The 24,772-nt window shown below is 38.9% G+C and overlaps 1 protein-coding gene across 2 annotated transcripts in view; it reads left to right on the forward strand.

Annotated features, from left to right (window-relative positions):
• TSPAN13 (tetraspanin 13) overlaps nt 1–21,130 on the forward strand; it is a 38,495-nt gene extending 17,365 nt beyond the window's left edge. For both annotated transcript variants that reach the window (XM_061413630.1, XM_061413631.1), the window contains exons 2-6: nt 9,212–9,379; nt 10,348–10,428; nt 11,219–11,332; nt 12,914–13,027; nt 20,026–21,130. In XM_061413630.1, the coding sequence (XP_061269614.1) occupies nt 9,212–9,379; nt 10,348–10,428; nt 11,219–11,332; nt 12,914–13,027; nt 20,026–20,100 (552 nt within the window). In that variant the 3' untranslated portion in view covers nt 20,101–21,130. The remainder of the gene's footprint in view (nt 1–9,211; nt 9,380–10,347; nt 10,429–11,218; nt 11,333–12,913; nt 13,028–20,025) is intronic.
• Nucleotides 21,131–24,772: the final 3,642 nt, after the last annotated feature.

A 24,772-nucleotide genomic window follows, 5' to 3' on the forward strand; every position in this document is an offset into this window, starting at 1 on the left:
TGGATCACAGTAAACTGTGGAAAATTCTGAAAGAGATGGGAATACCAGACCACCTGATCTGCCTCTTGAGAAATCTGCATGCAGATCAGGAAGCCACAGTTAGAACTGGACATGGAGCAACAGACTGGTTCCAAATAGGAAAAGGAGTACGTCAAGGCTGTGTAACCTTTTGAGGTACCACAAAGTTGTTCTGTAAAGTGACTGCAATAATTTACACTTCTTTTTTTTTTTTTTCACTTCTGCTTGAATAAAGTTCTAGGGTCTCTGCATTGTGATGTCATCAGGCTTAATTTTTACCAACCTAGTGAATGTGAGATCTGCTATGAAGTTCACTAGTGAGTACCTCATTGTTCTAATTTTTGTTTTCCTGATATATAATGAGATTTAACATCTTTCATTTGTTGATTGGCCTTTTGGATTCTTCTACAGTGAACTGCCTCTTATTATCTTTGACCATTTTTCAATGTGTTTATTGTTTTTTTTTTAATTGATTTGTAGGTGTTCTTTAATATATATGTGTGTGCTGGAAATATCCTCTAGTCCTAGGCATATCCTACATTTGTCTGGTGTTTTTTTATTATATAGAATTTACAATTTTAATGTGATTTCCAGTTTGGTAGGTAAGAACAAGGATTCATATCCTAGTTCTGTGTCTTCCTTGCTGTGTAACCTTGGGCTACTTTCTTAACATCTCTGTGCACAACTTTCCCCACTTGGAAAAGCAAGGCAGTAGTACTGCATACCTCTTAGTGTTGTTGTGAAGATTGTGTGTGTGTGTGTGTGTTAGTCACCCACTCATATCTGACTCTTGGCAACGCCATGGACTATGGCCCATCAGGCTCCTCTGTCCATGGGATTCTCCAGGCAAGAATACTGGAGTGGGTTGTCATTCCCTTCTCCAGGAGATCTTCCCAACCCAGGGATTGAATTCAGGTCTCCTGCATTCCAGGCAGATTCTTTACCATCTGAGCCACCAGGGAAGCCCATTAGTTAGTAAATGTAAAACATTTTGAATACTTCTTGTATATAGTAAATGCCATATTTGTATTATATGTGCTTTTGGGCAGTCTTGTTTAAGAATTTGTCTTTAAACACAAAGGCAAAACATTATTCTGTACTTCCCCCACAAAGTTTAAGTTTTGCTTTTTAGATTTGTGCTTTAAAGCTATGGTGTGAGGTAAGGATTCCTACTATTATTTTTCAAAATGGGAAAGTAATTGTGAAAAAGCTGTTAATTAATGACTATTTCCATATTGATTTAGAATTCCATATCTCTTCAAGTCTGCATTGTTGTTTGTTTAGTTACTTGATTTTGATTACCAAACTACTATAATAAATTCTGATATTTGTTTGGATTATTTTTAACTTCTTTAGTCCTTTTAGTTTTGGTTATATATTTAAATTTACTAATTAAAATAGATCCAAAAACTGTAGAGCCAGGCTCAGGTTTTGCAGAGCATGGTAAAAGCAATAACAAAGGTAAAATTTGGGACAGTTAAATGTAGCCCTTGACAAAGGTTGGTTTGCCACTAGAAGCATTTCTTATGCACTGTGCTAGTGATACTGTAGCTGGGCTGAGAAAAAATGCAACAGCCACAGGCTTGGTCCTTAATCTTAAAAATGTTCCTAGCTCTTTGATGACATTTATTCTTCCGTGTAACTTGATGGATCATGGTATAAATGATCTAAAACCTAGTGAGACTTTGACTAGAAATACATGAAATTTGTAGGCTAAATAGGAGGTGAATTGATGCCTTATTATAATGAGTGTTCCCAACCGTGAACATACATCTCTTCATTTAATTTAGGTCTTTTTCATGTTCTTCATTTCACGGTTTTCTCCATGGACATCTTTTAATACTTCTGTTAGATTTGTTTATGTTGTTGTTGTTGTTCTTTAGTCACCAGATCATGTCTGACTCTTTGTGACCCCATGAATTGCAACACCCTCGGTTTCCCTGTTTGTTTGTATGCACCTTATATTTTGGGAACCTATTAGAAATTGCATTTAAAGAAATACATTAAAAGATTTGGAGGTGCCTCAGCATGCTGTTGATTTTTGTGATGGTGATCCTAGTTCTAGCAGCTTTTCTGGTTCTTACTCATTTTAATAGTATTTACAGTCTTTTGGATTTCCTGTATAGATATTCTCATTAATTTTAATAACCACAGCTGTGTTTATCCTTCATCTTTGTGCCATTTTCACTCTTTTTTTTTTCCTGTTTAGCTCTGTTTTCTTTTTTTTTTCTTTTTAATTTTATTTTATTTTTAAACTTTACAATATTGTATTAGTTTTGCCAAACATCGAAATGAATCCTCCTAAGACCTCTACCCCAGTGCTTAATAGAAGTGGCGATGGCTGGCACCCTTGTCTCCTGAATTTTGAAAGAAATGTTTCTCAGGTTTTTCCATTGAGTATGATTTTTACTTTGCTTTCTTGATAGCTGTTCTTTTCAGTTAAGGAAATTTGGAGGAACTTACTCTTGTTCTTTTTCTTAAAAAACAATTTGTTGAAGGCATGTCAACAAATGAAGTTTTACTTATCCTTTGTATGGTATGTTTCACTTCTTTCTGCTTTCTTTAGATTGGCCCTGTCTGGCTCTTTTTTAAGTCTGCATTTTTAAATAGAGCTTTGCTTTTCCCATATTGTTTTTATTCCTTCTTTTATTTATTTATGTAGTTTAAACATATGAATTTTAATCTCATTCAGTTGGTCCTATTACCCCAAGTTCTTTGGAGCTCTAATTCTTTGCCTTTTGCTGTGTTTGCTGCATCTCTCGTGATAGATTTTTTTTTCCTTACATGTTTTGTGAGTTTTAGATTGACAACAAAGTTTTCATTTATTTATTTTTTGGGGAATGGTGTGAGGGCTGAGATTCAAAAGCATCCCTCCTGAGTCATTTTGAATTTGCTTTCTTGACTTTCCTCCTCTAAATGCCATCACTGCCTGTGATCTGCTTTCATGTGAATGGCTGGGCTTGAAGATTCCTGCCTTCCTAGAGAATGTACATTTAGCCTTGGAGTTTCTCTTTCTTGCAGATTTTGAAGAGGTTCAAAAATTTTTACTGTCTTCCTGAGGGTGGTGGTGTAATTTTTCTGTGACCTTTTATACTGAAAATACAGCGCTCTGGAGGTCTAGACAAACCTGGGTCTTGGTTCCACTTCTCATGTCTGCCTGGTTTAAAACCCAGGTCCTTCCCCTTCAGTGATGTTCTGATCTGGGAATTCCTTTCCACTTTCTCATGGCCCCATGGTGCCAGTTGTATGCTTGCTATTCTGCTTTTCAGTTCTCCTTTTCTTTCTGGCCTGTGGGAATTTCCCATAGTTTCTCAGCAGTCAGCTATATATTTAAATAAAATGTGACGTCTCTTTTTGATATTTTAAATTATGTGTAGCAGGAAGGATTCAGTTATGTGGGTGACTCAGTTGCCCCTGTTCCCAGAACCCTCTGTGGAAGGCTGATACTCCTCTCCCCTCAAGATACACATCCTCATCCTTAGAAGCTGTGACTATGTGACCTTGTATAACAAAAGAGGCTTTGAAGATGTGATTAAATTAAGCATATTGAGATGGAGTGACTATTCTAGATTACCTGGGGGAGCCCTATGTAATCACAAAGGTCTGTATAAGAGGGATATAGGTGGCTTATACTCAAAGAAGGTGATATACTTAGAGAAGCAAGTTGCAGTCTGAGAAATTTGAAGATACAGCACAGCTGGCTTTGAAGATGGAGGAAGAGAATATATAGGCCAGGGAGTTCAGGTGGCTTCTAGAATCCCTGTCTCTTCAGCTTCTCTGATGCTTGAACTCTCACCTTTGACCTTGTGTTGACCTTTGATGCTAATGTGTGTTTTTCTGTTTTGTTTCTTTCTTTGTTTTTTCTTTTTTCTCTCTTTTTCTTCTTTTGTGCTGCCACATTGGTTTTGCTAGAACGACAGCTGAAGAGGAAATATTTAAACTTGCATTTGAATATAGAATAATCTTTTTTTCTTAGAACTCCGTAAGATAGCTACTTGATTTTGTGACTTCCATTCTTTGTCTTCCGAGCAAACCTACTAGCACATACCGTGCGGTGTTTTTATTTCTGTGAACACACAGCCCATTCATTTCTAGGCTTTGTTTTTCTGTGTGCTTAGTTTTAAAGACAATTTTGAAGCAACAGTGAAATAAAAGATGTCACTGAAAAAAAATCTGAAAAAGGCAAAGAAACAGGTTCTTCCCTAGAGATTTCAGAAGGCATGAAGTGTTACTGACACCAGTATTTTAGCTTAGTAAGACCCATGTTGGACTTCTGACCTCTAGAATTATAAGAGTGTGCTTTTGTGGTGTTTTAAGCCACTAAGCTTGTGCTAATTTGTTAAAGCAATAATAGGAAACTGATATACCCTCTCAAATGTTTTTGAAGGAGAGGTGCCTAGTGTCAGTGATGAAGATAGACTAAAACTATATTAAAGATACAGCAGAGTGAACTTGGTGAGGAATATTCTTGACAGAGAGGTTCATAGAAGGCTTCTGAGGTGGTGCAGTGGTAAAGAATCCACCTGCCAATGCAGGAGACGTAGGAGACACAGGTTCGATCCCTGAGTTGGAAAGATACCCTGGAGAAGGGAATGGTTACCCACTCCAGTATTCTTGCCTGGAGAAAGCCATAGACAGAGGAGCTTGACGGGCTACAGTCCATAGGGTTGCAAAGAGTCAGACATGACTGAGCACACATCTAGAGGAAAAAAACCAGAGCAGAGATGCTTGTGAATGTTCTAGATAATATATTCAGGAACCACATAATGCCTAGTCTGGGAGTTAGAACTTCTTATGGAAGTGATAAAGTGCTCTACCCACCCCACCCCCACCCCCTTTTAGTTGCAGGTTTTATTTTCCAAAGGGCAAAAGATTCTCATTGTTAATGAGCTTGTAAGTTGGCTAGCTGAGAGAGCAGAGAACAGTTTTCTCCTATTGCTAAAATGCTGGTGTTTTAAATAAAGGATTTGGTTTGTTGGGAGGGTCCTGACAGGAATAGCTAAATACTTCACTCCAGCTCTATGGTGGGGATTATGTTAGTGATAAAATATCAGGCAGATTTCTTTAACAGATGTTCTTGACTTATTGTTTCCAAATGTGTGAATTGTTTTGTATGTGCTGTGTGGGTTGCTGTGACAAACGACCACAAACATGGTGGCTTAAAAACAAAAGATTTATTCTAACAGTTTGAGAGGCCAGATATTTAAAGTCAACAGGATTGCACGCCCTCTGAAGCCCCAGGGGAGAATCCGTTACTTGCCTTCTTGCCTCTTCTATTTTCTGGTGGAGGCCAGCATTCCTTGGCTTGTGGGCTCATCACCCTTTGCCTCTTTGTATTGCTGTCTCCTTTCTGTGTCTCTGTTATCTCCCTCTGCAACTCTTTTTTTTTGGGGGGGGGCGTTATTTTTTAATTGGAGGAATATTGCTTTGCAGTGCTGTGCTGGTTTCTGCCATACAACAGTGTGAATCAGCCATAATTATACATATATGCCTCTCTCTTACAAAGACGCTTGTTATGACGTTTAGACACCACCTGATAATCCAAGATAAGGTTCTCCTTTTTAGACCCTTAACTTAGTGACATCTTTTGCCATACGATATAATATTCATTCTTTTGCTTCATATGGTAGTATTCAGTTGGGGTCATTTTTTTTGGCCTACTATCTGCTGCCTTACTCTTTCTTTGCAATCTTTGGCTTATTCTATCTATCTGGATTTTTTTGTTGTTTGTTGATTATTCTATATTCTGGCCCACCTTGTAAACTATCTCTGACATAGCAATGGTCTGTACCACTGTGATTTTTTTCATTCTCTCCTATGTTGAATTCTAGAATGAAAGTCAGGAAACTGCAGCCCGTGAGTCACATCCATTACAGTGCTTGTAATTGTGCAATCTGCCAAATAAGAATGATTGTACATTTTTATTTTATTAAAACAATTTTTTTCTTCTTTCTTTTTATTTTTTAAATTATGAAAGTATGATAACACATTTACAGGAGACTTGGAAAATACAGAACAATGTAACATATAGTTCCATTATATATTACAGTTTAAGTAGATAAATTAAGATTGTTTTAGTTGGAGTTTCAATATCAAACTCTCAAAAACTAAGAGTGAATAGACAGAAACATAGAAGGATATACTAGACTTGAAAAGCTCTATGACCCAATTCAACATAATTAAGATTTTTCACACAACAGCAGGATACAGATTCTATTTTAAGTTCCCATAGACTATAAGCCAAGAGACACTGGAACATATCCAGGGCCATAAAACAAGGTGCAAAGACTTCATGGCCTAAAGGTTTTGAACTCATACAGAGTCTATTCTCTTATCACTGTGTAATTATGTTAGAAATCAATATCAAAAGATGTTTGAAAATAACCCACATATTTTCAAGTGCTATGTGACATTTACCAAGAGACATCTTTGACTTAGACCTTGAAAGCCTCAATAAAGTTAAGTTTTTACATTTTTAAATGGTTGAGAAAAATCAAGAGAAGAATATTTTGTTCCACATGAAAATAATATGAATTTAAGTCTCAGTATCTGTAAATGAAGTGTCATTGGAACATAACCCTGCTGTTTCATTTATGTATTATCAGTTGCTGTTTTTGTGTTATGATTGAATAATTATGGCAGAGCCTGTGTGTTCCATAAAGCCAGATGGCAATTCTCTGGCTCTTTACAGAGTAAGCTTGCCAACCTTTGTTTTTGTAGGGGCATCTTGTCTCTGGCTTCCGGTATATAGTGGGCACCAAGCATTTGTTGATGAATATTTAACTTGTGGCAAGAATTTCATTAATATCATTAAGGATTTGGGATGATTCCCAAAAGGATTCTTCAAAACTATGGATTAGAAGAATTTTATGTATCATATTATTCATGATTCCGATCTTTTTGGCCCTAAAACTCGAAGAAATACAGAGTAAATGTCCTGCCCCTGAATTTAATTGAATAAACAGGCATCACACACAGGACTTGAAGCTGGCGAGTGCTGGTTAATTTTACAGAAAACTTGGCTGTGCTGTGATTGCAAGGTGTTTTTTTCAGACATCCGTCTAGAAGTTGCTCTGAAGGTATTTTTTAGAGGTGATTAACATTTACACTCAGTTGACTTTCAGTAATTGTGGGCCTCATGTATGATATGAAATATGAAAGCATTAAGAACAAGAACTGGGTTTCCTAAAGGAGAAGGCATTTTGTCTCAAAATGGCATCTTAGAAATCCTGCCAGAATTTCCAACCTGTCATCCTGCTCTGCACATTGCGGACTTTCTAGCCCGTACAGTTACATAAGCCCGTTCCTTGTAATAAATCTCCTCTGTTTCTCTCTCGATATGTATCTTCTTGGTTCTGTTTCTCTGGAGAACCCCGACCGATGCAGCAGGTCAGTCTGATGTGTTGAGCATGTGGACCATCTTCAGTGTTTCTTCCCACCATGCGATGTGGATGCTAAGCGTCGCCCTCTCCCCTCATGGAGGCGAGGCCCCTCCAGCAGCATCGCCCTCTCCTTCCTTGACACCTCCTCCAGGCTTCTGCCTTTCACACCTCGTGAAAGGAAATGTGTTATATTTGGATACAACAAAGTCAGAAATAAGCTCACTTGTGATGGGGCCGAGGACTTTTTGTCCATCCAAGAGAGTCTGAAGTTTGAGAAGGCTGCGAATGAGGTGATAAGAGAATCAGATGCAGATGGATCTGCTGAGAAGCAGCAGTTGAGAAAATGAGTGTTTGTGAGAAGTTTTTCCTCTTTTTCTCCTTCTGAAAACAAAGCTTCCTGTGTGTACACGATGGAGACCACCAGGTCCGTGTAACTCCGTAACTCAGTCCTGTCGTACTACAGATGGTTGCTTTTGTTCCCAAGTTTTGCTGCTTTATCATAAGTGGATAAAAATACAAACAGCTGCTGTTATTTAGCCATTTTACTCATATGTCTACACATGTTAAGAATTTTTATGTACCAAGACATTTAAAATGTGTGTCTGATAAACGACTACATGTATAAAAAATTATACGTTTCAGTAAAGAATCATTTGAATGAGTATTGACTTATTTTGTATTTCAAGACAAAGTTTATTAGGCCTCAAAGTGGTGCTAGAAAGTTTATTTTACATACTTCTATTTCTCCCAGCAAGGTATTAAAAACTGTCAAGTTGCTCCAGGAAATGGTTAGCACTTGAGTGACTTGAAGATCCTCTCTCTTTCCTGCTCCACCCCCATCCCCACCCTTCCCACATACCTACTGAAGCTGTGTCTTCTATCAATTGATTATAATCTTAATATGACATGCTATTTAAGTGTTATTTTAAAGAAGTAGCTGTAACTTTGAATGGTAATGACCGATTGAGGCATGTGTTTACCTCTTACACTTGACTTTGTTTTATAATACAAATTAAGTGGTTGGGATGTCAAATCATTTCTTCTTACTCAGAATGCCATGTTTAAGTAATGTAGCTAAAATCTCTTAACACTCTTTTCGTCCTAAAAGTTTTAGAAGTTTCTCTCTATATTTGAATGCTAATGATATCTAAAGCAGTTCATTTCAGCGACAGTTCTGCAAGATATTTTTGACTGTTCCAAGGGTCAAGTTCTGTGAAAGGTGTGGGCAATACAGAGAGGTGAAAAGATGGGGTCTCTAAGTTGTTCACAGACCCCTATGAGAGACAAGCTTGGAATCAGAGTGTTACTGTGATGAAGAGAGTAGAACCACATTGGAAGAACAGAGATTGCTCAGAGAATTGAGAAATGAATTTGGTTTGTTGGGGACTTAGGAAGACACCCCAGAGAAGTTCACTTGTTCTGGGCTTTGAAGGAAAGACATGTGATTTCCACATGAGGAAACAAGTGTGTCAGACGCAGATATATTGGTGTCTAGCAGTTTTAAATATGCTATTAGTTCAAAAGCTTAAGTAGAAATCATTTAGGTTTAGTAAACCAGATGGCCTCTGAGGCTCCACACTATATAGATGATTGTTTTTTAAAAGCATGTCTGAGGATTAATACTTGTTAAAACAGCACTATAATGAGATCACATGTGTATTCCAGTATCGAGTGTTAGCAGTCATTCGTAAGATACTAAGCAGATGCCTGAAGGATGTCCTTGATGTTAATATATAAGTTGGCACTTCTCCTCTTTCTTTTTCCTGCCCCTTCCTCTCCCTCCTCACTGCCCTTTGTGGTGATTTTTGCAGTTGGTTAGCCTGCTTCTGATTGGAATTGCCGCATGGGGCATCGGCTTCGGGTTGATTTCCAGTCTCCGTGTGGTCGGCGTGGTCATCGCAGTTGGCATCTTCTTGTTCCTGATCGCGTTAGTGGGGCTGATTGGAGCTGTGAAACACCATCAGGTGTTGCTTTTTTTTGTATCCTTTTTTACAACTGGGAGTTTTACCCGCACTGGGTTTGTTCTTACCTTGTCGATTACTGTTTTTGTAACCCTAACTTAAAATTACCATCAGGAGACGAATTGTCAGACAGCAGCTCCTGGCAAGCATTATGTGTATTTGCTCAACCAATATTAGGAACGTTTCTTAGTTAAGTTACTGTATGTTTACATATGCTCTCTTCTTTTCACATCGTGAAGAATGTATCCTGCAAGTTCAGTATCGTCCTACGTGTATGTTGCAAATTCAGCATTACATTTAACTGATTCAGGGGCCTCTAGGTCCTTTCCAAGTCTTTAATATTAGGTTGAGAATTTCTCAGTGATTTTTTAAGACTCGATATTCAGAAAGCTTGCATACATTTATCTATACTTACTTCCTGCTTTTTCTATGTAACAATTTTTATTTTAATCTAAATGAAATTACAATGGATCAGCTATTATTTATTTTAATGTTATTGAAGTATAGTTGATTTAAATGTTGTGTTTAATTTCTGCTGTACAGCAAAGTGACTCAGTTATACACATATCATACGTATTTTTTTTCACATTCTTTTCCATTATGGCTTATCACAAGATATCGAATATAACTCCCTGTACTATACAATAGGACCTTGTTGTTTATTCATTCTTATACAGGTAACAGCTTGCATCTGCTAATCCCAAACTCCAAAGCCATCCCTTTGTACTCCCCTTCCCCTTGGCAGCACAAGTCTGTTCTCTATGACAGAAAGCATTTAAGTAATTATTGAAGTTAGTCTTTTTCTAGGTAATTATACCTGCAGTGTTTTATCAAAATAAAAATTACATGTTTTCTTTTTGAAGTTTCTCCAAGTGCCCTTATTCTGTGTTCTAGGTGGCTTCCTTTTGGTGCATGTGAAGTTGTCAGTACCTCTGTTTGATGTTATTCTAAATATTTCCAGAAATATACTTAACTTTGATTCTCAGTACATGATTATTCTCTTGCTTGTATTCATTGTCCAGTTTTCAGTATCATGTGCTTGTTTAGCCCTGAACCAGGAGCAACAGGTAAGCAAGGTTTTTTCTTTTTTCTTTCTGCTTTATTATACCACATAGTATGGGAAAAAGAGGGAGGCGGGAGGAATGATTGGAATATAAAGTAATTTCTTCTTATTCAGAATGCCATTTCCCTCTATATAGCCAAAGTCTCTTGTGCCTGATTGCTTTCTTGGGGCTGATTTGAGCCCTACAACATCAGATGTTGCTATTTTTTGCATCTTTGGAGTAGAATTTTGCCCTGGCAGGGTCAAAAAGTGCTCTTGCTAATGGGTGTTCACCCAGTCTTCCCCTGCCAATATGCAATGAAACATGCGCTCCAGAATGTTTGCAGTTTCATTCTGGCAATTATTCTTTTTAAGCTTTAATTTGTTTGAAGAATATGGGTCTCAGTTTTGGGGCAATGGAAAATTTGTCTTGCTACATTCTGGGAACTAAGCACTTTGAACCAAGTGCTTCTTTGAAACTGCATGTGAACATCAATTTTTATTCTTGAGATAGAAATGGTGCCTTCTTTTTGTTGCAGATTGAGGTATAACCCTTTGAAAAGTTTTGATGGTCTTATAAAGAGTATTTGTTTTAGGTACACACAGTATTAAGAGTTGCAGGCCCCAGCTTTATACACTTTATGCAGGGGTAACACATTTTATTTATTTATTGATGGCCACACTGTGTGGCATGTGGGATCTTCCCCAGCCAGGGATTAAACATGTACCCCTTGCAGTGGAAGCACAGAGTCTTAACCACTGGTCCGCCAGGGAAGTCCCATATTTTGATGTATATGTTAAATGCGTTTTTCTAGGCTCAGCTCCTGGAAGTTGGTTGGAACAATACAGCAAGTGCTCGGGATGACATCCAGAGAAATTTAAACTGCTGTGGGTTCCGAAGTTTTAACCCGAATGATACCTGTCTGGCAGTAAGTACAAAGTATAAAATATTTTTGGAGACATATTGCATACAGATGGGCTTCCCTGGTAGCTCACCTGGTAAAGAATCTGTCTGCAATGCAAGAGACCCCGGTTCGATTCCTAGGTCAGGAAGATCCCCTGAAGAAGGGATAGACTACCCACTCCAATATTCTTGGGCTTCCCTGATGGCTCAGCTGGTGAAGAATCTGCCTGCAATGTGGGAGACCTGGGTTCGATCCCTGGGTTGGGAGGATCCCCTGGAGAAGGGAACCATTACTCACTCCAATATTCTGGCCTGGAGAATTCCATAGACTATCCATGGGGTCTCAAAGAGTCGGACATTACTGAGCGACTTTCACATTAGCACATACAGATAAATAATGGTTAATGTGGAAGACATGGACTTCTGATGCTGAATTGTACTTAAAAAAACTTTTTTAATATACCAGTGTTCCATTCTATGTACACTATTGTATCAATTGTCTGTTCTCAAGTATCCATTCCTGAGGGTCCTGAATATCCCAGGGCCCAGACAGACACCAAAGATGATTTGGGTTCTTTGCCTCTAATTCCTTCCCATTCAGCCCCTCCCAGAACAAGCTGTGAAAGGGAAGTAATAGTAGGTTGGCGAGTAAATATCTTCATTTGGAAGCCTATCGGGGTGGGAAGAAGAGAGTGGTCTGTATTAAATTGGGCTTGTCAACCAGCTATACATCCCCAGGGTGGAGGACACCTGTAACCATCCTCTTTCCTCTCTCCCTTCCTCCCATCACAGCTTCATGCCCTTTCTGTCTAAAGCTAAGCTAGCAATGGACCAATTAGAGCCATCCTGTTGATCATACCTTACTCCTGACCTTGCAGGTCCAACCCAGTCCCTTATGGGGATAGACTTGGAGCTTGGCTCTCCTGGTAGTTCAGATGTGTTTATGTTTTGGGGAAACTTCTGTTACCTCCTTGCTGAGCCCTGAGCTGGATATCCCCTCATTGAGGCCTCCTTTGTGGGATTCTTAGTTTTCTACTGCTGTGTATTACATTATCACAATTTTAGTGGTTAAAACAACATCCATTTATTACTTTACTTTTCCTAAGTCAGGAGTCTGGGCTTGGCTTGACTGGGTCCTGTGCTCAGGATCTCACCGGAATGAAGTGTCAGCCAGGGCTACAGTCTCATCTGAGGTTTGGGGTCTCCTACGAAGCTATCGTGGGTCAAATTCAGCTTCTAATGGTTGTAGGACTGAAGTTCCATTTTCTTGCTGGTGTCTCCCAGCTCCTGGAAGCTGTGGTCAGGTCTTAACTATACAGCCATCTCACAACACAGCTTCATTTTATGAAGACAGTGACTTATGTAATGCCACATAAACATGGGAGAGAGGACCCATCCAGCCTCCAAGGGGTGATTATTCAGGGATGGGGATCTTGGGAGCCAGCTTAGGATTTTGGACACTGCTAAAGAAGAGTGGTCCCCAGTTGGATATGATATTCCAGATACTAATTTTTATGTGGGTGTTGTTTTTTTTTTTTTTTAAACTTGCTCATTATAAATGTACTTTTCAATACAAGTTCTTTTTTTTTCTTTTTAATTGATACAGAGCTGTGTGAAAAGCAGCCACCCGTGCTCACCCTGTGCTCCGATAATAGGAAGATACGCGGGAGAGGTTTTGAGATTTGTCGGTGGCATTGGCCTCTTCTTCAGTTTTACAGAGGTATGTGCACTTAACTCAGTATCTTCACACCTTTGTCACAGGGACAAACAGGGGTTTCTGTTTTCTAGGGCACGAGGGCATGGCATTTTGCCTTAGCATGGCGTTGAACTTTTGGAACGTATTGATGGATGTTTTCCCTGAGAACTAATATTGCAATAGGAGGACCCCTGGCTTGAAATCAGAATTTAGAGCTTCCTTTGTAAGGAAATGCTTGATCATTAAATTATGTAAAATAAAATAAACAGATGAAATGAAGAGACTAGACTGAGTCAGCTCTAGGGTCTCTTCTATTTCTAGAGTTGTATGATAAATTATAATTTTAAATATAATTTTGGCATAGGTAGCACCTTCACATTGTTTAATATATCTGTTAATGTGTAGTATATACACAGGCGTTTACATAAAAGTTTACTTTGGAAAATTACCTTCCAACTCCATCCCTCACTCCCCTTTGTTCCTAGCCTTCTAAAATCTGTAAGTAACCACTGTTATTAATTTCTTATCTATATAATATTTATATTATGTTAGTATATTATTATATTGACATACGTTTAAGCAAAACCACATACATATTATTTTGGTAATTTTTGAGGAATGCAGAATTCCTCATTATCTTTGTTGAATGCTTGATAACCGTGGACATTTTTGATGCATCTGAACTGTCAATACGTATTAAAATTAAATTTTTTCTTTAATTCATAAATTCTGCCTGTAGTGCTTTATTTCATGGAGACGTTAATATAACTCTCTAAAATGGATACACAAAAATGTTTATTGTTTCTAACAGTGGACCTTTGGGCCAGCTTGTGTTTTCCAATAAGGAGCTGGTTAAATTTGAGTTTACTAGACAAGAGCCAATAGTTAAAAAATGCACTGTGTGGTTAGAAACCTACTTACCCTGCTTACTAACTATTTGACCTTGGGCAAGTTACTTTCTCTTTCTGTGCTTCTGTTTCTTCATCTTTTCAAACAGGCATAATAACGGAAAGCCTCTATTTCATAGAGTTGTTGTGATACTTAAAGGAGCTAGTATATATATTAATAAAGCTTGCAATATTTAGAATAATGCCTGATAAATGGCAGGTGCTGTGTGTTTAGCTACTGGTTTGTAGACATGAGTAAATTATACATGTTATGCCCGCTTAAAAAAAGATGCTGGGACCCCTATGACTGTTGTGTTAATTGCTCATGTAACTCCCCTATTTTAGACATATAATAGAGTGGCATGTATAGTCATGCTATTAGGTGAGATTGTGCACATAACTATAGAAACATATGATAGGCTATTGTAGGAATAAGCATTTATCTTTAAAAGAAAATCAGAAAAATATTAAATGTTTTGTATGTTTGAAGTTCACTCTGTCATTTAATTTCTTGGATATTCAATTTCCCCTTCAGTATGTCCCTATAATAAGTAATTCCATGGTTAACTTCCTTGTATGTAATTTTTTATCTATATTCTCTAGTTTTTTCTTGGAGTACACCTCCAAAAGTAAACTATGACACATTCAGTATGTGGGCATTTTAAAAGAGTTTGATAAATATTGCCAAATGGCCATTTGGGGGAGATTCTACCAACTTTTGATTCAAGCACTAATTCTTGATATTTTTATCTTAAAAGATGCTTGCCAGTTTAATAGGTATAAATAGTATTACAGTTCTGTTTGCTCTTTTGGAAATGTGACTAGTGAATCTGAAAATAAGTTCATGTGTTTTTGGACCACTGGCATTTCTTCTTTTGTCAGTTCCCCACCTAAATTCTGTCTTGGTCAAGGCCCTTTGGATCCCCTGTGACCCAGTCTATGCCAAAAAGGGGAAATTTTTTTAAAAGATGAGGAGAGTGGGCCACAGGGCCCAGAAAGTGTCTAGAAAGGAGCGCCCAGGGCTGGGGGCTCAGCAGCCACACAGAAGGTGGTGGTTCTGCTTTTCTTTCCTCCCTTCCCTCCCATCCCCTCTTCCTCTTGTCTGTCACTCTGCTTGGCTTCTTGTTCTGCTTGCCGTTTCTTGGGCATTGACTTCACTTTTTTATGACTGTTAAATAAAATTTATAGATGTTACTTTTATGTAGTTAGGTTTATTGCTTTTACCTCTATGGTTTACCCAGTCGACTTGTATGTTTAGAAAGGCCCTTCTCATTTTGATTATATACGTTAAAAATGATTAAAGTAGATACTATGGGTGATATGAACAAGCTTCAGCACTTCGTGGAAAGTCTCCTTTTGGAGAACTGCAGAATCAGGCAGAAGGCAAGGGGCTTTTATAGGATAAGGAATAAGGAAGAGATTAATAAAAAATGTCTGGTTAGCTGGGGTCACAGAGTCAGTCTTGTTTGGGAGGAGAAGGTCTAGAGCTCACTTGGCCTTTGGGGACTGGCTGGCCGAATATACTGCACTTCTGGTGAAGCGGAGCATTTACAGGGACACAGAAGTTCCCCAAGTACTTTTACTCACTGATGTGGCACCCTGGATAATATTATAGCAGCTTCATCTTGGGCCTAGAAGTTTATTTCTCTCTGTACAACTAAACATAAAAATACATATATCTCAGTTTTATTGAGGTATAATTGACAAAATTGTAAGGTATTTAAAGTGTACATCACGATGATTTGACCTATGTGTACATGTGGAAGGTCTTCCTTGTAGCTCAGCTGGTAAAAGAATCTGCCTGCAATGCAGGAGACCCGAGTTTGATCCCTGGGACAGAGGAACCTGGTGGGCTACAATCCGTGGAATCACAGAGTCGGACACAACTGAGCGACTTAATGTTACTACGCTACACTATACATGTGAAAAGATTCCCCCATCAATTTAATTAACACACCCATTACCTTCCATATTTACCTATTTTTTTTGGTGAGAACATTTAAATTCTACTGTATCAGCAAATTTCAATTATATAATATGGTGCTTTCAACTACAGTCGCCATGTTACATATTAGGTTTCATTTTAATTGTGTGTGACATGTATTGCATTTATGTATATGATGTATACATACATATGTATAAAATGTATAATTAATATAGATAGCACATTATATACATGTATGTCTGTATTTTACATATTTTATTCTAATTCAATTTTTGTTTCCTTCAAGAATGAAAAGTCCACTCAGCTATAATGATCAAAGTGGAGATAAAGACCAAGCTGAGTATTCACTTTTTTAAGAAAGTTTCCCCTGACATCCCTTTCTAATCTAAGCATTTTTTCGTTTTACTTTTTCTGAGGAAAGAGCCATCTTACTTCTGGGCTGGTCATGGTATTGATCCAAGAAAATTCATATGCTACTTGAAAACAATTCTGTTTCCTCTTTCCTTTAAAAGAAAATTGGGTTTTTGTCATAAAAACTTGAAAATATAGATGGGAAAAAAATCAAAATGACCAGTCTGAATATGCTTCATTAGCCAGAGTCAACGATTATGAGAATATTGCCACATGATTTCTTTTTTATATCTGGGATATATTTTGAGAATTTAGTCCTTTTGAGCAGTTCCATTTTCTTCTCATCAGATCACACTGCCTTCAGCTATGCATATTTTTTTAAAGAGGATTGTATTTTTAGAGCGGTTTTAAGTTCACAATGATACTGAGAGGACGGAACAAAGATTTCCAGGATCCCCCTGCCCCCTCCCGCCCATGCACAGCCTCCCCCACTATCACGACTGCTCACCAGATGGTGCATTTGTCACACTTCACCCACACTGGCACACCAGAGGCACACAGAGTCCATAACTCCGTCAGGGTTCACTTTTGGCATTGTACAATCTATGAGTTCAGACAAATACATCCGTCATTGTGGTATTATACAGAGTATGTTCACTGCCCTAAAAGTCCTCTGTGCTCTGTTCATTCCTGCCAGCCCCAACTGTTTTTTAAAATACTAATTATTTAACGGTATAAACTCATGTGTCTTAGATTTCACAAGTATTCTTTCATGGAGTCCTTCTTTATATTTTATACACCAATTCCTTTTGAAACCTAACTAGAGAGTTTAATAACATTTTATCCAATCTGATATTTTTTGGATGTATCCACTGTCTCACGTTTTAAATTTTTATTCAGTATTTCACAGAATCAGCAATTCTCAGAACTTGAAGGGATGAGTCTAACTAGCTGATGATTTCTTGTCGTAGAAGAAATAGAATTCATTTGAACTATTTGTAACACATGAAAATAAATTTAAGCCATCAAAGAAACATTGATTTAAAATTAAAAAAAAAGTTTTAAAAGTTAGTGCATATCCTTTTAGAAACTTGTGGAAAATACAGAAAATTGTGAAGCTGAAAGACTGGATCTACTAACTGAAGTTACCTACTCAAATCATCAACATTAATAATTTGGCATATTATGTTACATCTTTCTACATTTAATAAATATAAAAATAAATAGCAAAGGACACACTTGTTGCACACTCTACATAGACATTTTATAAAACTGTACTTTGGAGACTTACCATGTCCTGGGTATAGGTTCTAGAATCAGCAGAGTTCATGATCAGGTCTAGTCAAAGTTGCCATTGAAAATCTTTAAATCATGAGCACCTTTGTAGTCTAAAAATCCAGTATACATAATTATCCAACTTGGATCTTTCTGTATTTTGGACATGACCTCCCTGTCACGTCCTCCCTGGTTGCAAGGAGATGGTGGTTTGGCAGTGGGACACAGATGTCTTGTTTTGTCACAGTTGAATTGGAGGAATTAAACTTTGATAGAATATGGCTCCAGGTTACAAGTATTTAATTTACTCGATGGCCCTGTTTCCCCTAAGGACTGTAACTTGCACTATCAGCTTGTATCCTGGGTTGATAATAAAAGTATTTAGCAATCTCAAAACTTCTGACCAGAAGTTCCCTGTGTGCCCGTGTTTCTGAGGCACGGGCAGGGAAATGATGGTCGGGCAGGTTGAGAGGTGGTAGAGAAGTTAACTCCGTGTGAAAGGATTTCAGTCCTGTAATATGAATGCGGCTGAAATGGCAGATGGAATGTTGTTAGCCTGAGAATGGCACATCAGATTCTTCTCCCAAGCAACAAAATAATTAGATGCATGGACCCCAGATTTGAACCCTGGGTCTAGCGCTCATGACCTGGGTGACTGTTATCTAGTTGTTTAACCTCTCCATGCCTCAGTTCCCTCATTCGTAAAATGAGGATAATGGCAATTCCTATCATATAGAGTTTTTGATCAAATGGTATGAATTTGTGAAGTGTGAAGAACAGAGCTAGACACAAAGTACTCTTTGTATGTTTAAGTAAATTCCCCCCATCCCAGGCTCGTTATACAGACTGCAAACCAGACTTTCCACTTCCTTAAATTAGACCTATCTTTCCTTGATTCAACTCACAAACCAGCAGCCCCTATATCCTTAGATGTTGTAACAACTATATAAACATTGCCAGTCACGAACTTCCTTTTTGTTCTCGGCCATGCTTACAGCTTGTGGGATCTCAGTTCTCTGACCAAGTATTGAACCCAGGCCGTGACAGTGAAAGCCCAGAATCCTCACCACTAGGCCACCAGGGAACTCCTCCGCCAGTCATGAGTTTTACAGTAACTTGGGAATTATTACTGTGGTAAATGGAGAAAATTTTGGATTTACCACTGTTGTCTAGAGGTAGTTTCAACAGCTGCTGCTGCTAAGTCGCTTCAGTCGTGTCTGACTCTGTGCGACCCCATAGACGGCAGCCCACCAGGCTCCGCCGTCCCTGGGATTCTCCAGGCAAGAACACTGGAGTGGGTTGCCATTTCCTTCTCCAATGCATGAAAGTGAAAAGTGAAAGTGAAGTCGCTCAGTCGTGTCCAACTCTTCGCGACCCCATGGACTGCAGCCCACTAGGCTCCTCTGTCCATGGGACTTTTCCAGCCGAGAGTACTGGAGTGCGTTGCCATTGCCTTCTCTGAGTTTCAACAGCTAATGAGTAGTTATGAAGTCGAACGAACAAAATTTAGATTAAAAGTTGGCCTAGGTCTGAAATATGGAAATATAATTTGAATTTCATTTTGTCCCATTAAATTTTGTCTAAGAATTTTTGAGTATTTTAAATAAATCAGCTTTGAGGTAGCAGGACCACCAGAATGAACACATTTCTTAATTTAAAAAATAATAGGTTCTATTGGTTATCTCATTAGTGAACATAGTGTGGGAAATGTGACAATCACTATTTAATTACTTTTCTGAAAGTATACATCCCTCCACCTTTGGAGAGGTAGGAATTACATTTTTTATGATCTGTATTGGAAAATGTATTTATTGCAGGGTTTTTGTTATTGCTTAATTTTCACTGAACTCTGTTTGAATTAGGAAAACATACAATATATTAGCTGTTAAGACAAGTTAGTGTTTGTATTTGTTTCCTTTTGCGCTCTAATAAGTAATCACACTTGTAGTAGCTTAAAGCAACACAGATTTACCATCTTAAACCTCTGGAGGTCAGGAGCTTAAACTGGAGACTGTTTCTGGAAGCTCTAGGAGAGACCTGTTTCCTTGCCTTTTCTGCCTTCTAGAGGCTGCCTGCGCTCCTTGGCTCGATTCCAACTTGACATTTTTCCGTCTTCAAAGCTAGCAGCATGGCCTCTTCTGACTCTCCTTGCTAATGCCTCTGTTGTCACATTGCCTTTGAGCTCTATCTCTGGTTTTTGTCCTTCCTGCTTCCCTCTTTCAAGGGCCCTTGTGATTACATCACAGAGTTCACTCTTGTGATCTCTTTATCTCACGAGCTTTAACGCAGTCCCGTCTGCAGTGTCCCTATTACGGTGTAAGAGAACATGTTCACAGGTTCTGAGGATTATGGTGTGGACGAGCGTCATTAGTAGGCCTGCCCTAATGTTCGGTTTTTCTTAGGGCATCTAATTTGGGTTACTTACTACATTTTAAAAAGAAATCTCTTCCTCTTTGAACACACAATACCAAGTGCTTCAGAGAGTTCAGATTATTTTATGGATCAACTGAGTAAACACGCACAACTGTTACTTTCTCTTTCTTCTTTCTTCCTTCCCGTTATAGATCCTGGGTGTTTGGCTGACCTACAGATACAGGAACCAGAAAGACCCTCGTGCTAATCCCAGCGCATTCCTTTGATGAGAAAACAAGGAACATCTTTCCTATGCTGATCTTGTACATTTCCTCTAAGTTAAGCTCATTTGCCTGTTTAAGGAAACAGTACCTGAAAAATTACATTATTGACAGTGGAATTATATATTTTTATGTTTCTCTAAATGTTTTTCTTTTTCCATTGCTGAAACAAATCTGAAACTTGTGGTCTCCTCTGAACCTCAGTGGTAGCTGTAATCTACTGGTTTTCACAGTGTCTGGCACTGTCTACTGTGGCCTTTCTTAGCATTTTTACCTGCAGAAAAACTTTGTAAGGCACTGTTGTGTTGATCATATTGTGACTCTTAATGTACATCTCACTGGAATAATTGTTATGTGGCACTGTGCTGTATAGCTAGTTCTCACTGGAAAAAAGAGTTGAAGTTTATTAAAGCCAGAAAGTATGAGATTATTATAAGTCCAACAAGGGAAATCTAAACTCCCCAGTTTTTTGTCCTTTTAGGAAAGAAGTGATGTGGTGAATATTGTTAATATAAAAGTGATGTTAGTTCTAGTAGTCTTTCTGATCACACTAATGTAGTCTAGAAATAGTCGTGTCTTTAGGAAAGTATGGTTTAGGTTTTGATTTTTACAGGTAAGTGCAAAGGAGAAATGATTTCCTGAATGTCCTAATGTGTAACATTTACCTTCAGCCTTCGAAATGAAATGAGTTTGAGAAATTCAGAAAGCATATCTATATATAATCTTGGTATTGTTTTATAATAATTTGAAGTCCCAAAGATTGCCTTTTTAAAGAAGTTACTATTAATGCATTGGCCCATGTAGTAAAATGATATTTGATTATCTTACAAATTCTAAATACCCTTCTTATGAAATTTCTCAGTATTGTCACAGCAGCTTGTCAAATCCAAGCATATTTAAATGTGATCTCCTATAATTTGAAATTTAAATAGTATTGTGGTTCTGTATATTATGTTAAAAAATTAAAGTATGGAAACCTTTCTTCGTCTTTGGATGTTTGAATTAAAAGAAAGTAATGGAAGGGTTGATAAATGAATTAAGTGAAGTGGAATTCTCTTTTTTGCTTTGGGTTCGTAGAACTGAGTTGCTATGTCAGTCTGTAATCCAACCATGGAATTAACTTCCCGCACCAGTAGTCATGCCAGAATCTTTTCTTGAAATGTTTCAGTGTCTAATATTTTCTCCACATGAAAATTGTTTTTTAAAAGAGAAGTTGCTTATCTTGGTGGGGGGAAATATAGAAGTTCTTTCCTGTCACTAAAAATTACTAATTTTCTGTCATATTTTATGTAGTATATGATATTTCATTAGTAATTGTTCTGATGCTTTTAGACCAAGAAAGAGGAGAAATGGCTGACCTATATATAGAATTTTAAAGCATTTTGTTGGTGGGTACTTACATGCCTCTGACAGACTGGCTCGTCTTTTAAGAGAGCTAAATTCTCTAGGTGCCATTCCCATGCTATTGTAGATGAAGAAAAACCATTTTCCCTCTATTCTCCTGAGTTCTCAGCTGAGACCCTACTTAACAAATGACGGATAACAAGAGAAACAACAGACGTTTATTAACATGTATACCTCATGTACATACAGGAAATATCCAGAAAAACGATTAACTCTTTGAGATGGCTCCAGACATTGTCTTAATACCATCTTTAGCTAAGGGCAAAAGAAAGGTGTGTGTGTGAGTGAGAGGGGGTGGTGGTGGTCAGGAAGCACGCGCGTGTGTGTATGTGTGTGTGTGTGTGTGTGCGTGTGTGTGGTGGTGGTGGTCAGGAAGCCTGTGTGTGTGTGTGTGTGTGTGTGTGTGTGTGTGTGCATGTTGGTCAGGAAGCCAGTTATGGGAAGTTACCAAGTGTGTGTGTGTGTGTGTGTGTGTGTGTGTGTGTGTGGTGGTGGTGGTGGTGGTCAGGAAGCCTGTGTTTGTGTGTGTGTGTGTGTGTGTGTTGGTCAGGAAGCCAGTTATGGGAAGTTACCAAGTGTGTGTGTGTGTGTGTGTGTGGTGGTGGTGGTGGTCAGGAAGCCTGTGTTTGTGTGTGTGTGCGTGTGTGTTGGTCAGGAAGCCAGTTATGGGAAGTTACGAGGTGTGTGTGTGTGTGTGTGTGGTGGTGGTGGTGGTGGTGGTGGTCAGGAAGCCTGTGTGTGTGTGTTGTGTGTGTGTGTTGGTCAGGAAGCCAGTTATGGGAAGTTACCAGGTATGTGTGTGTGTGTGTGTGTGTGTGTGTGTGTGTGTGAGGAAGCTAGTTATGGGAAGTTACCAGGAAAGGCACCGTAAACAAGGATGAGGTTTGACAGCAGTTTTAAGCCAGCGCCATTGATACAAGTTTTGGTGATTTGGAATCATGCTTCTCATCCTGGTACAGAGAAGGAGATGTATTTACAGATGGAGATTTAAATGGAAGTTTATCTTACAGAAGAGTAAGTTTCTACTCTTTTTTTCAGAGCTTCTCCTGTCTATTGTTTCTCCAAAATAATTGTTGCAAGAAAGGGGACCCCTTCCAGGTCCCGAGAGTTGGACGGTTGTCTAACACTCAGAAGTGAATTGTCCAAAGAGACACGCTGACAAAGCAAGAGATTTTGTTGAGAAGGGCCACCTGGGTGGAGAGCAGCAGGGTAAGGGAGCCCAAGAGGACTCTTCTGCCGTGCGGCTCACTGTCTTGGGTTTTGTGGTGATGTGATTAGTTTCCGGGCTGTCTCTGGCCGATCTTTCTGACTCAAGGTCCTTCCCAGTGGCTGACACGTCGCTCAGTCAAGATGGATTCCAGCGAGGAGGATTCTGGGACGACATATGGACTCGCATCTCCTGTCACCTTCCAACCTTTTGACCCGAATTCTTCTGGTTGGTGGTGACCTGTTAGTTCCGTGTTCCTTACCAGGATCTCCTGTTATAAAATAACTCATGCAGGTGGTTTCTGTGATTGCCTGAGCAGGGTGGGCGGTTTCAGTCAGTGATTCCCCTCACATAATCAGCTCACAATGATCTTTATGCCAAAGAGGCACTTTCTGGGGTGACCTGTTCTGTTCTCCCTCAATGTCATACAGGGCTCAGGGCAACCCTAAAAATGTTCCCACTTGTACCATGATATTGTGACACGTGAAGGAAGTGAGATTTTTTGGACGCTGTCTTCCTTTAGAGCATTTTGTATTTTCCCCATTTGCTTTGTTGCCTCTTGAAGTTTCCATGAGGTTCTGGAATCTCCTAATAGAATACTTTTTCTTGGTACAAATGATTCTTTGTGGAAAGGGGCTATTCCAGAGGAAAGCAACCCATAGCTTTGGTTTGTGCTCTAATTGCAACAGCATTATTTAGGTCAACTCATTTACAGCCCGGGGATTGAGAAGCATGACTCTTTAGGGCCACTAACCTCTGAGTCCCAGATGGCTGTTGCTGAACCTGCTGAGGTCTGGCTGATCCTAGGATGACAGGAGGGCCGCTGCCTGTGTGCAGAGAAATTTTGCCACAAAAACATTTTGTGAATTCAGAGGAAGGTGCGAGTCAAATCAGGATCTGTCTTGACCAACAACAGACTGAAGACTAAAGACTCTAGAGCTTCTTTCTTCAAAAACCTAGCACTTATTAAAAAAGACAAACAAAAACTTGGCTTTAAAAAATTCTCTCGTTCTCTGTATATGTATTTCATGTAGAGAAATGTTTTAGAAAAATGTAATGCAACTACAAATGGAAAATTCTGAGGCTATACATTCTAGAAATCTCAGCTCATATAGCTTAAATTCCTCTCAGCTCCTGTGTCTGAGCCACCGTGATTTTGGTGTGAAAACCAGTTATACATTTTCAACCTCAGGAATATGTTGCTGAATGGAACTTTTCAGAGGAAAAAGAAACCAGAAGAGAGGCTTTTAGTTCTTCATTTCCTTCAGCTGGAAACAACCTCACGCTGTTTTTCTAAATATTTGTTTAGCCCTGTTTAAGTTTATTCATCCTTCTGAAAATGCACTGTGTGAATATATGAAACTGTTTCACCATTTACCGGAGAAGGCAATGGTGACCCACTCCAATACTCTTGCCTGGAAAATTCCATGGATGGAGGAGCCTGGAAGGCTGAAGTCCATGGGGTCACTGAGTTGGACACGACTGAACAACTTCACTTTCACTTTTCACTTTCATGCACTGGAGAAGGAAATGGCAACCCACTCCAGTGTTCTTGCCTGGAGAATCCCAGGGATGGGGGAGCCTGGTGGGCTGCCATCTCTGGGGTCGCACAGAGTCAGACACAACTGAAGCGACTCAGCAGCAGCAGCAGTAGCACCATTTACCTGGTAGTGAGAAAGGTAGAATCATGTTTCTACATAGTATTTTCTAGGGGAAAAACACTTTCAGACGTCATGGTTATGCAGATAGGGGCATTCACACGTCAGTTGTTTTATTGGAGACGACAATAAGGTGGAAGACCAAGTTGTCCAGGTGTCTGGATCAGAAAAGGGGTTTGTCTAAAGCTGTTGTGCCCTCAGTATGTTTGAGGCTAGCAGTTGATTTCTACACCAGGCTCTCTATGCCAGGTGCAATTAATTTTCAGAGAATGTTTTCTAGATAATTTTAAAGGGGCAGCACCCTTCGCCCCACACTTCCACCTGACCCCAGAGGGAGAGGGAGAAAGAAAAAATAGAGACCAGACAAAGCTTTTCATGTTGAAATGTTTCTGGAATGTCACTATCACAA

Source organism: Bos javanicus, chromosome 4 (assembly GCF_032452875.1).
Source record: "Bos javanicus breed banteng chromosome 4, ARS-OSU_banteng_1.0, whole genome shotgun sequence".
Classification (NCBI taxonomy): domain Eukaryota; kingdom Metazoa; phylum Chordata; class Mammalia; order Artiodactyla; family Bovidae; genus Bos; species Bos javanicus.